This window comes from Pteronotus mesoamericanus, unplaced genomic scaffold (assembly GCF_021234165.1).
Source record: "Pteronotus mesoamericanus isolate MK-2021 breed Mesoamerican mustached bat unplaced genomic scaffold, CSHL_Meso_final contig_590, whole genome shotgun sequence".
Taxonomy (NCBI): domain Eukaryota; kingdom Metazoa; phylum Chordata; class Mammalia; order Chiroptera; family Mormoopidae; genus Pteronotus; species Pteronotus mesoamericanus.
This window is the reverse complement of record NW_026555207.1, coordinates 341,902-355,739: the sequence shown is the minus strand read 5'-3', so window position 1 is coordinate 355,739 and position 13,838 is coordinate 341,902. Positions and strand designations below refer to the sequence as shown.

The window sequence follows — 13,838 nt, the reverse complement described above, 5'->3', positions numbered from 1 at the left end:
ATTTATCTTGGGTCCGTTTGGCTTTTAATGGGGCTTTTGTTATTTGTTCCCCTGACTTCATCTGTCCTTGGGTTTAGTTGGCACAAATGGCATTAATTGAGTCTCTGTTCTCTGTTTTCCCAGACCAGTGTGATTTAAGCTATGTATTCTCTGGTTAGAGAGGAGCGGTATAAACCTTTTGCTCTCAAGTGTCCTTGGTTATGGAAGATAAGGTCTTGTGATTCACCAGCTGGCTGTAAATTGTTCAAATTGTCTGACCTTGTTTAATTTTCTTGTCTGTTTCCTACTCTACTTACCCAGGAGCTTTCTTAGCTTCTTCCTATCCTGTCACAGTTTCATTCCATTAAATTTCCATAGGCATCACCCTCAAATATTGCAAGCAGTACAGCTTAAAATTAAGTGTACAGATGAAATTAAGTTTCCTAATCCACTTACCTTAAATTAATAAAACCAACATGAATTATCTGGGTGGGTCCAATGTAATTACAAGGAACCTTAAATTTGAAAGAGGGAGGCAGAAGCAATCAGAGTGATGTAATGTTAAAGATTCAAACCACCATGGCTGACTTTTAAGACAGAAGAAGGAGGTCATAGGCAAAGAATATGTGTGATTTCTAGAAGCTAGAAAGGCAAGGAAAATAATTCTCCTGGAGAGTCTCCAGAAACAATGCTAGGGAAAAAAGAGGGAGGGGCCTAAACAAGGCCCCCTAATTACTGAATATCCTTCAACAAATCATTTTTCCAGAACACTCCATTTTGCACTTGATTTGCTCATCTGGAAAATGCAGTCATGGTGATAACTTCGTTGCAGAGCGATGTGAACACTGGATTACTTCTTCCATGTAAAATACCTAGAACAAAGTCTAGACATTTGGCGTGCGCCAAGACCGTTAATGGTCCTTGTCCTCACTTCTCATCAAATGTTTTTCTTGCTCATATCTCTTCCCCAGCAGCATGCTTAAAAAATCAAACAAGCAGCATTACGTAGAAAGGGCTTTAAAGATGATTCCCACAGAAAATAGGGATGACTCAAAAATTCCACGCACAAGTTCTTACCAACCAAGGAGCCAAAACCAGCCAAGAGCTTCAGTAGAAGCAGACTGTGTGAAGAAAGCTCTTTCCTGTTTTCTCCTCCGCTGCCAGGAGCAGCTTATCCAGACCATCTTCCAAGTCTTCCATGTGCTGTAGGCTCTGGCACAGCTCACAGATGAGGAAAGCTCCAAGGGTGGCGCCCTCTAGGGTGTCTTCCATGTCCACGTTGATCACGTGCACAGGCTAGAACGTCTCCTGCTCTCTGGCACACGTTTCTTCCACCACTCTGTCATAGACCCTCTTCTCACAGGTAAAGATGACATCAAAGGGATCGCTGCACTCCTGCAATCTCTCTGGCCGAGGCTTGATTCTCTCATTTCTTCCCAAGATGTATAAGAGTCCATTCCTGCGGTAGCATTCTCTGTCTTTCCTGCAAAGGTCATTGTACATCTGTTTATATGTCACTGAGAAATCGTAAACTATGGGGCCATTGGGTGCCGGGCCTGGGAGCTTCACGCGAGATCCAGTTCCGAAAGACCTGACACTGAACCCTTTTTCCCTGAGGATGCTGTGGGCTTCCATGCTCCTGTTCATGTTACTCATGCATACCACAGCCACCTTGAGGGAGGGTGAGGGCATGATGGGAGCCACCTGAGACTCTGTGAAAGAAATGGTCTTCAGTGGCTGCAGGGACTCCGAAGCCAACAGGATGGCCGCCTGGCTACATTTCTTCCAACTAGCAAAGTGAGGATGAGCAAGAACGAGGTTTATGTTGAGCCACCTTCTCAGAGTAGGCGGACACCACTGGGATTTCTGGATTGATTGGATTATGATAATGAACTCTAACTGGAGAACCTAATCTAACCATAAGACAAAGTGATTAAGATACTTTTTTAAAAAATACCATATTTTGCCAGGTATAACGAGCACTTTTTGCCCAAATTTTTGAGGGGGAAAAATAAGGAAGCATATTATACATAGGTAGTACTAATTCTGTATCTGTACCAATGTTTTTAATTCTTTTATTTATGCGTATGTGTTAAAAGTTTAACTCTAGAAATCAATAACGACACTCATATGCAAAATAATACCCTGGAATATGATAAGCGATTTTATTTCTAAATATAAATAAAAAATTGAATTTAAAAAATTAAAACAAAATACTTTTTTCCTGCAAGTTTGGGCCAAAAATGTTTGGGAAGCACATTATATGCAGCAAAACAGGTTCATTCTCAACAGTGATAATGCCACTCAGTGAAGATGGGTTTGAGCTCTAAGGTTTGTCAAAGTAATTAACATGCTATGCTATTGACAGTGCCCAACTCTCTATGTAACTGGAATGATCAGCACAGTTGTGAGAATATATAAACATTTATTGGCAGAAACTGTTAGAAAATATTAAATCCCAGTTTTTGAGATTTGTCTCCTCACACCAATTCACATTATGGTATTACCTTATGAATTTGGCAATTGTTACTGTTGATTTGTTTCAAATTGGAGGCACTTGGAATGTTTCAATGGAGAGGGGGAATTATTAAACTACACAACAACAATTTTCAACTAGTGTGCCACAAGAATTTTTAAAACATTAAGTCCCTAACTAGTTATCCAGGGGCACCAACCTCTTTTCCCTTAGACTGTCAAATAAACATATGACAAGAGCCAACACAACAATAGCCATCTCATGTGAATGAACCAAAATTATACCTATTTTTGTCATATCAACAAAATATATTTTTGATGTACAACAGAATTTTAGTAATTATGTGTGCCATGAGATGAAAAAGGTGGAAAATCACTGCTTTATAACATGATATTATATCAAATCACCCCATCAGAGTATCTCAATTGAAAATAGAAGCACTAATAAAAATTGGGTTGGATTCAGTTTCCTAGAAAATTCACTTAAAGGGAATATGGGTAAACATCTCTTAGAGACCTTGATTTCAGTTCTTTTGGACATATACACAGAAGTGTGAATAGCTGGATCCTATGCTGGTTCTATTATGAATTTTAAAAGGATTATTAATCCCATTGTGAATCAAAACATCAATTGAAAACCAACATAAAATTATTTTTTATAAATTTACTTTTTAGAACAGTTTTATATTTAAAGGAAAATTGCATAGTACACAGTTGCCACCAACACAACTAATATTATTTTAGTATGATACATTTGCTACAATTAATGAACCAGTATTGGTGCCTTGTATTAACTATCATTCATGCTTTATTCAGACTTCCTGAGATTTTACCTGATGTCAATTTTCTATTCCAGGATCCCATTCAAGATATCACATTACATTTAGTAGTCACTTCTCTTTGGGATGCTTGGCTATAACTGTTCCTCAGACAGTTTCTTAGGTTCTGTTTTTGAGGTTCTTAGAGTTTTCATTAGTATTGGTCAAGTATGTTTTATCCTCACCCAAAGACATGCTTATTGATTCTAGACAGAGAGGAAGGGAGGGAGAGAGAAAGGTAGAAAAACATAGATGTGAGAGAGATACACTGATTGGTTGCCTTTCATCAGTGCCCCAACCATGGACAGAACCTACAACCTAAGGATGTGCCCTGATTGGAAATAAAACCCAGGACCTTTTGGTTTACGAGACAACCTTCCAACGAACTGAGCCACACTGGCCAGGGCTGGTCAAGTATTTTATAAGATGTCCCTCAACTGGAATTTATCCGATGTTCTCTTCATTATTATTAAGAGATTTCAGAAGAAAGATTACAGAAGTAAATGATCATTTTTAAAATCTTTGCATTATACTTTTTCAGATGTACAACATAATGATTCCATATTTGTATGTATATTTTAAATGATAATCACAATAAGTCTAGCAATCTCCTAATACTATTCATAGTTATGAAAATTTTGTTTCTTGTAATGAGTTTTAAGATCTACTGTATTTGCCATGTATAATGCACACATTTTTGCCCAAATTTTTGAGGGAAAAAATAAAGATGTGCATTATACATGAATAGTACCTGAAATACCTTATATCTGTTCTTGTGTTAAGTAATTATTTGTTACATAAAATTTCTTGTACCATGTGTTCAAAAATAAATGCTAAAATTCCTTTATAATACAAAAAACAAGTTTCTAAATATAAATAAATAAACAAAGTTAAAAAATTGAAACAACTGATTTTTTTCCTGAAAGTTTGGGCCAAAACATGGGTGCACATTATAAACAGGGACACGCTATATAAAGGCAAAATATGGTACTCTCCTAGCAACTTTCAAATATGCAATGCAGTATATTTACCAATAATCACCATGCTGTAATTATATCACATGACATTTATTTTATAACTGAAAGTTTGTACCTCTTGACACCCATCACACATTTCACCCACTCCTCCCACCCCCCACCTGTGGCAACCACCAATCAATTCTTTGTGTCTAAGAGCTTGTTTGAGGGGATAGGGGTTAGATTCCACATACAAGTGAGATTATCAGGTATTTGTCTTTCTCTGATTTTTTTCATTTAGTATAATGCCCTCAAGCTCCATCCATGTTGTTGCAAGACTTAATTCATATATATGTAATTTATACATTTTTAATTCATATCACATTTTCTTTAACCATTTATTGGTGGACACGGGTTATTTCCATAGCTTGCCTATTATAAATAATGATGCAATGAACATGGAAGTGCAGGTAGCTATTTGAATTAGTGTTTTTGTTTTCTTCAGATTTTTCCCAGAGGCAGATTTACAGAATCATATGGTAGTTCTATTTTTAATTGTTTGAAGAATCTTCATACCATTTTTCATACCAATTTACATTTCCACCAACACTGCACAAGGGTTCCCTTTTCTCCATATCCTTGACAACACTTGTTATTTCTTGGCTTTTGATAATAGTCATTCTAACAGAATTGAAGTGATATCTTATTGTACTTTTTATTTCCATTTTCCTGATGATTAATGATGTTGAGTACTTTTTCATGTACCTGTTGGCCATATGTATGTCTTCTTTGGAAAAATATCTATTCAGATCCTCTGCTTATTTTTTAATTGAATTGTTGGTGTGGGGGGTATCTTGCTATAGAGTTGTATGAGTTCTTTATATATTTTGAATATTAACCCCTTATCAGGCACATGATTTGCAAATATTTTCTCTCATTCAGTAGTTTGCCTTATCATTTTTTTAGTTTCCTTTCCTGTGCAGAAAATTTTTAGTTTGATATAATTCAACTTGTTTATCTTTGCTTTTCTTAGCTTTGCTTTTGGAGTCAGATCCAAAAATTATTGCCAAGACCTATGTTAAGGATCTTACAGCATAAGTATTTCTAGGATTTTTATGATTTTGAGACTTGTCCAAGTCTTTAATGCATTTTGAGTCAATATTTGTGTATGGTGGAAGATAGTAGTCCAGTTTGATTCTTTTGTATGTGGCTGTAGTTTTCCTAACACCATTAATCAAACAAACTGTCATTCTCCATTGCATATTATTGCCTCCTTTGATGTAAATTAATTGACCTAATATGCATGAACTTTTCATTGATCTAAATGTCTGTTTTTATACCAGGTCAATACATTTTTTATTACTATAGCTTTGTAGTATAATTTGAAATTAGGTAGTCTGATGCCTCTAGGATTGTTCTTTTTTCCTCAAGATTGCTTTGGCTATTTGGGATCTTTTGTGGCTTTATACATATTTTAGGATTGTTTTTTCTATTTATGTGGGGGAAAAGGCCATTGGAATTTGATAGGAATTGCATTGAATCTGTAGATCCCTTTGGGTGGTATAAACATTTTAACAATTTTAATGTTAAAGCTCCAATTCATGAGCATACTATACAGGGTCTGGCAGAAGTAAGGCCTGCTTCAGTGAGGTTGGTAGGGTAATAATATGAGTGTAATAATTGATAGTTTTAATTTGAACATTTCACCTAAAATGTCATATAGTATGCTTGAGTTTGATATTTATACCAGAATTACATGCTTATGATTTCATAATAAAAAAGGCACATTATTTGTGCCAGACCCTTTATTATTTCTATTTATTTGTATCTTCTTCAATTTCTTTTATCAATGTCTTATAGTTCAAAGTATAAGTCTTTTACCTTCATGGTTGAATGTATCAATGTGTATTTTATTCTTTTTAATGCAATAGTAAGTAAGATTGTATTCTTAATTTCTCTTTCTGATATTTTATTAGTTTATAAAACATATTTTTCTATATTAACTTTATATCCTGCAATTTTACTGAATTTTTTAATTCTAATAATTTTTTGGTGGAGTCTCAGGGATTTTCTATCTATAATATTATGTTATTGGATTCTAGTCAATTTTTGGAAAACACAAATTATCCTAGAATTTATTTATAAGAGGTACACTTGAAAAGCTTTTAGCACATAAAAAAACACATTCAACCTGTTCAGGAACAATCACATATATACAGTAAATTTCACAAGAATCTTCCCTATATTGTAGCACAATATATAGCAGATGTATATTAACGCTTATGTTCATAACAATTTTATTTATACTGTAAATTATTTGGATGTAAATATTAAATAAGAATCTGCTGGTTTACTAAATTACAGTATATCACATAATAGTATATTATAAATTTAATAAACTTAATATTTACATAATGTTCTTTTTAAATTTTTTTAAATTACATGCCCTGGCTGGGGTGGCTCAGCAGATTGAGTGCCGGACTGCAAAGCAAAGGGTCGCTGGTTCGATTCCCAGTCAGGGCACATGCCTGAGTTGTGGGCCAAGTCCCCAGTTTTGGGCATGCAAAGGGCAACCACACATTTATGTTTCTCTCCCTTTCTTTCTCCCTCCCTTCCCCTCTTTCTAAAAATAAATAAAATCTTTTTTAAAATTACAGTTTATGTTTAATATTATTTTATAGTTTCAGGTGTACAGCATAGTGGTTTGGACAATCATATATTTTACAAAGTCTTCTCTCTGATATTCCTGGCACCACGCAGTTATTTACATAACGTTCTTTTGCTGCTAAAAGAAAATACTTGTTATATAAGATTTAGTAAAAAAAAAAAAAGTCATAATATATGCAATTATGTGAAAATAAGCTTAAATGACAAAGACATTTGTAATTACAAGAATGTTTGGTTAATGGATATGATTGCTGTCCATTAAAATACTTCTTTTGCTTATTTTGGAATTCTGCTATAAAAAACAAATATTTTTTTGAAATGCTGACTATAATTATTCAGGTGCTAAATTAAGTAAAAGCAAAATTATACATTAAATTAATGTAATCCTTGTTTGATTTTAAAACACTTCTGAGTAACAAAAAGGAAACAAAAAAATGTAAGTTGACAACATACTATTTAAGGATTCATATGTAACTAAAATCCATGGACAGGCAAAATGAGGAAATGTTTAAATAAACATTACATTCTTGAACAACTGAAATATTTGAAATATGCTGCATGTTAATAATTATAAAAATGGCTTCCCTTAAGGGGAGGGAAGGGAAAGTCAAGGAACATATAGCAAGGACTCATGGACAAAACCAAAGGGGAAGAGTTGAGGGAGGGAAGGAGGGAAGGAGGGGGCTAGGGAAAGTGGCGGGGGGTAGGCAGAGACAAATGTATTTGAAAAAATAAATTAATTAATTAAATAATAATTATTATTATTATTATAAAAATGGTTAAGTAAATTATGGTTCTTCCATAAACTAGTATATTTTATAGCTAGCTAAAAATACACTTAAAATACTTATACTATAAATACTTATAAATCTATGTAAAAAATAGTTTCAGGTATTTTAAAAATATAAATATAATTTACATAAATTATATATGTAATCTATGTAAAAAAAGATGTGCAAGTTCCGATATGTAAAAATATTTTAAAAACAAAAAAGAGGATATAAATCACACTAATAGAAGTAATAAATTGGCTTCTTTAAGTATTTTATTATCTTGTTTATTTAAAGTAATAATGTAGCCTACCCCACCATTCTTTTCACATTATTTCTGTAAATGCTGACTCTGACTAATTTGTAGTTTGTAGATGAACAGCATGTTAGTATAAGAATCCTGGGAACTAACTTCTGAAGATACAGAATCCAATCTTCAGGCATTCCAGGTAAAAGCTAAAAAACTAAAGGACTTCATCCTTCCCAAACCATTATTATATGAACTGTTAAAGGGACTTATTTTTTAAAAAAGAAGATCAAAACTATAAATAATAAAATGGCAAAAAAAATACATACCTATCAACAATTGAATCTAAAAAACAAACTAAGTAAATGCATATGCATAATCATGGACAGAATCATGGATACAAAGAGTGTTTTGATAGTTGCCAGATGGGAAGGGAGTGTGGGGGAATGGGTGAAGACGTTGAGGGGATTAACAAGTACAAGTAGGTAGCTACAGAATAGCCATGGGGATATAAAATACAATATAAGAAATGGAGTAGCCAAAGAACTTATATGCGTGACCCATGGACAGGAACAATGGTGAGGGAATTGCTTGAGGGTAGAGGGGGTGCTGGGTGGAGGGGGACAAAGGGGAAAAAATTGGGACAAGTATAATAGCATAATCAATAAAATATAATTTTTAAAAAATAGTTCATCTCTTTCCAAATACCTATCTAGGGTTATAGACTAGGAGTGATTTATTTATCAGACTCTGTATGTGAAAACTCACTGAGCCTTAAAGAAACGGATCTCTTATTATTGATCAGAGACTTAGAAAAGCATGTCCCAAGCTTCCCTGCAGACTTGCTCCAGAAACATATATTCAGTGAGATATAGTCTATAGACTACATAGATATACAGTCTCAGTTGTCTCTCCCCTAGTATGGCTTCTAAAGCTCACCTCAATGTATGACTACAAACTTTAAGAAAACTATATGGTTTCCATTCCCAAAGTCATTTCTGTTTTCAAAACAAGATACAAGTCACCCCATTCCGGATTTTTTTGGTCTTTATCCCATAAATTATGGGATTCATCATAGGAGGCACCAGAATGCAGATATTGGCCAGCAGGATATGGATGTGGGGTGAGATGTGTCCGAACCGCTGAGTGAGGACTGAGAAGATCCCAGGTCCATAAAAGAGGATAATGACGCAGACATGGGAGCCACATGTGTTGAGAGCTTTGTGTCGAGCATCTTGGGAAGGGATGTGAAAGACAGCACAGAGAATAAGCACATATGAAACAATAATTAGAAAAACATCTAAAGCAATTGTTGATATTAGGACAAAAATTCCATACCAGATGTTTACTTTCATGTCATTGCAGGAAAATTAGGCCAAGGCAATGTGCTCACAGCGTGTGGAAGAATGTTAGTTCTGAAAAAAGTCAGTCTTTTCAGAAGAAATATTATGGGGAATACTGTTACAAAACTTCTCAGAAAGATAATCACACCACTTTTCCCAATCAGTGCATGTGTAAGAATGGTGGTGTATCTCAGTGGGTAGCATATGGCAATGTAGCGGTCAAATGCCATCACCAGCAAGATCCCTGACTCAGACATGAAAGTGGAAGAGAGGAAGAACACCTGAGTGATGCAGCGATTCAGGGAGATCTCCCCAGCTTGGAACCAGAAGATGGCCAAGGCCTGAGGTACTGTGCACGTGGAGAGGGCAACGTCTGTTGCAGCCAGCACGCAGAGGAAGAGGTACGTGGGTTCGCGGAGGCTGAGCTTGGTGAGGATAATGAAGATGAGCAGATTGTTCCCAAGCAGCGCAATTATATAGGAAATGAAGAAGGGGATGGAAATCCACAGGTGCTGCTTCTCTAAGCCTGGGATGCCCAGCAAATGGAAGACTGTGTGGCTGACACCAGTGTAGTTTGAGGTAGTCATGCCTGGAGAGGCCACCAGAGACATCACTTCTTATTCACAGAGACAGAGGAAAACATAGATTTTCCTGGAATACTCTTCATGAAGACACCATGAAATTTTGGCATATTCCACACTTTCATCTTCTTTATACATGCAAATAATAAGATACATACAAAGGTGAAAAAGATCTGCTCTCTGCCCTCAGTGAGTAACTCTGTCATTTAAAGACACACATTTCCAACTAATCAAAGTAAAAATATTGTTTTATGTTCTTTCTTACAAAACAGAGGGTTATCAATGTGGAGAAGAAACCATTCTGTGTGTCTGTAAGGATAATAACAAGATGATACTTGAACTTGAGATTGAGCAGTTAACATAAGGTGAAGAATGAAAACTGGTGAATGAAAATAGGAAATATGAAAAAATGTTTGCATTCTTGAAACATCTTTAGCCCATGGTGGCAGATGCATTGGCAGTGCTGGACAGGGCAGGGAGAAGTTGCACAGGCAGATTTTTCCTGACTGTGAATGGCCTTGTTCACAACTTCTCACTAAGACTTCATCCTTTTCACACAGAGCATTATCAGATGTCTTGAAGCCAGTAGTTTAGAACAATTACTCTACTTAAGGAAGATTATTGGTAGAGATTTATTGAAACAGTAATTAACCAAAAATACAGGATCCTGAAATGCAAGTGGTGTCCCAGGAACAGAATAAATCTGAACATGATACAGTCATAGAAGAATTAATCTAATATTATGCATATGCTTTATGCCAGATAATATAGTAAACACTTTGTAGGTGGCACTTTGTATATTTCTGAATTCAGATGTTGAATACCCATTTCAGGACTCGGTATTAACCCCATTGCACATGTAAGGAAAGTGGGAATCAGTGAATGTGAATCATTTCCCAAACATCACAAATGAATAATTGATAGAAATTGGATTTTTAAAATTCTGAAATTATCACATTCAGTTTGCTCACTTGTGAAGTCTTTCAAAAGACCTTTAAGAGGCAACATTGGCAGGGAATGTGTGCCTGAGCTGAAGCACTCCTTGTACTCACAGCTTAGAGAACTAAGTTTAAAAATAACTGAAATGGGAAAAAAAAGAAAGGCATTATTACTGGGCATGCAACAGCATGATATTTGGAAGACTTTTCTGGAGGTGGAAATTATATATTTGGTAGTGTACTTTCACTCATTAACTCAGTAATTTAGCAAGTATATTTTAAGCATCACCATTTTTCAAGTACCATATTAAAAATTGGGACTATGGGGAAAAATGAGAAACATCCAGGATTCTAGGGGTGCACAGTTTGAGAGTGAAGCAAATTTGTAAACAGGTGGTTCTGGAGTACTGGAGACAAACGTTAACTCCCTCTGATGAAGGGCTATCTCTAAATATTTATCTCAGTAGCTGTTATACACATTATTATTTCTTCCACTCCAGGTTCCCCCTCTTGGTGCCTCTGTTTTCTTCTGGGGAGGAAACGCAGCTCCTATTACCATTCTATAGGTGATAGGAGAAATTGTTCTACCATTAGAGTTACTGGTTAAGGGAGACCACTCACTGGCCTTGAGAAGAGAGCTATCCTCATAGAATATATGGCTGCTCCGTGAGAGGAAGAGGCCAGGGACACACAGTTCAGCCAAGGCAAGAGTTTGAGAGGAGATGAGATTATAGAAGCTGATGCTGCATAGTTATCAGGGAAAGGTCATAGCAAGGAAGTTTTATTAATTTCAGCCCATGTCTGAAGCAGGAGAGCTAAGAGGTTGGGTAATTGCCTGTTTGGTCTCCTGTTAGAAAGATTTTGATTTAACACATGTTCATCCTAGAAATCCCCTTTCAAATGACTTCTCCCCCATACTCTTCTCAGATCTTCCCAAGATGGTCTGGCTGCCTCCTCAAAGCCCCTCCCACACCCTTCATTGGGAAGCCTGCATGGATCTCAGTCATGATTAAGGCCCCTCTCATATTTTCCAAGCTATGTCTTCAGTCTTCTCTTTTTTTTGTACCCAAATTATTGGGGCACCTGTTATTTTTTGGATGATATCTCTTTAGTTACATACTTTCAGTAACATTGGAGAGCCCATGTACTATCACCTCCTTTTCCACACCTCACCCTCCACTTCCCTTGTTTACAACCAGATTTGTGTGTCTGGTCTTTTCCATTCTGCATCCACACATATCAATAGCCTCCAAGAGTCCTGTCACCTCTAGCCTGTCTTAGACACAACAACAGCCCATCCCTTACCTTGATCCTGTAGCCACCCAAATTACAGATGTCTAATTCACTCACCAGCCTCAGATTAAGTCATCAGGAATAGACATTAAATTAGAGATGATATTCAGCTTGTTGCATTCCTGGAGTTGGGTTTTATCCTCTGTCATGAGAGCCCTTGAGGGAAGCACTTACACCAGGGCTCCAGAGGCAGAGCTGTCTCCACCAGATTCATCCCTAATGGGCTTGTTTGCATCCCAATGCCTTCACCTTCTGTCCATTTCTCTTTTGCTCCTCTCCAGAGGATCCTATACAAAAATCATCTACCACCTAAGCTAGCCTTGCTACAGGCCTATTTTATTACAATGGCAACATAAATGCTTACAATTAATAAAGACTTGTTGTTTTTCATGTTTTATGCTTCATGAAAAGAATTACATGAACCTCATATAGTTACAAATTCAAGAGTCATTAATAATGTTTAATTCTGATGTCTAAGGGTATATAATTGCATAAGCTTAGCAATCAGTACAAGACAGGTGAGTCTTGATTACCTCACCCACCTTTCTATTTCATTTGCCAGGTCTCACATTTTTCCATTAGACTTCATAATAAATTATTTACATATATAGTCCAAGCCTCAGTTGTTTGCCTGTTTTCTTTCTATACATTCCCCCCAAATTTTTGTTCTGGTTCACATAAGTGATAATGCTTGAAAAATCTTCTCTTAAGTATTTTTCTCAGTGGGGAACTTTCCAAAGCATTATGTATCTTTCTTTCACCCTGATGGATGAGCTAGATGTTTGCTGACCATAGGCTGAGTGTAGTCTTTTCAGTAGTCCTTTAGGCCAGTCCACTGTCTCAGTTCCAGCATTAGAGATTAAAAAGGAAAAAAAAAAACTAATTCTAGCATGATTCTTCTTTTGTACATAGTATGTCCTTTTTAGCTGAATTTTTGTAAGATTTTTCTCTTTCTCCTTAGAGTTCAAATTTTTTACGAGCACATACCTTGGTGTTTCTCCTATCTCATCAGTCTAGTCCAGTGTTTCTCAATCTTTTATTAAGTATCACTCATTTATGGAAACTTTAAGATATTTTTCCTTAATTGCCTCTATGAAATTTTAATAGCACAGACAACCTGCATTTCTGTTTATGTATTAGGTCTGTGCTTTACATATAAAAAGTAGTATTTTTTCTTTGCCACCACCCTACCCCAAGAACCATTTTTGCCTTCTTAAGGGTGTTGTCACCCCTCTTGAGGAAGCATGGTCCAGCCTGAAACACAGTGAGCCTTTTATTGCAGCTCAAGAAATAGTCTATTTAATTATTCTCTCTCATCCATTAATGTCTTTTACTCCTTCTAGAATTCTGGTAATTTACACTGTTATTCTTGATTCATATTTATACTTCTGCTGCTTGTTTTGATATCTTTTTCAAATTTATTTTGGATCTCAAGAAAGACCCTCTTCCTTCAATTCATCTGCTAAATTATTTTTAAGAGAAATCATGTTATAACCTCAGAAAGTGGTTTTTCCCTCTTTTATCTTAATTTTCTTCTTTCACCACTAGTGCCTATCTGTCACTGAATGTTCAGATTGTTCTAACTGATCATCTCTGGCTGCTGGGCCCACTGACACAGGATTTGTATAACCAGATCATGTCTGGTTGTTCCTGGACCTCAAATGGGAGCAGTCCCAGAGATGGTGGAAGGCAAGGTGGTCTCTATTCCTCAAAGGATGGTGGTGAAGAACAAAATAAGCAGCAGCGGTATTCGGATACACCTGAAGAACAT

At 36.0% G+C, this 13,838-nt stretch overlaps 1 protein-coding gene and 1 pseudogene across 1 annotated transcript; both read right to left on the bottom strand.

Moving 5' to 3' along the window:
• Nucleotides 1-1,086: 1,086 nt before the first annotated feature.
• Nucleotides 1,087-1,671, bottom strand: LOC129076360 (RNA polymerase II subunit A C-terminal domain phosphatase SSU72 like protein 5-like). The gene is given in 1 exon segment (XM_054580532.1): nucleotides 1,087-1,671. A coding segment is annotated over 1 exon segment (585 nt).
• A 7,233-nt stretch (nucleotides 1,672-8,904) lies between these two features.
• LOC129076359 (olfactory receptor 52B4-like) lies at nucleotides 8,905-9,866 on the bottom strand (annotated as a pseudogene).
• Nucleotides 9,867-13,838: the final 3,972 nt, after the last annotated feature.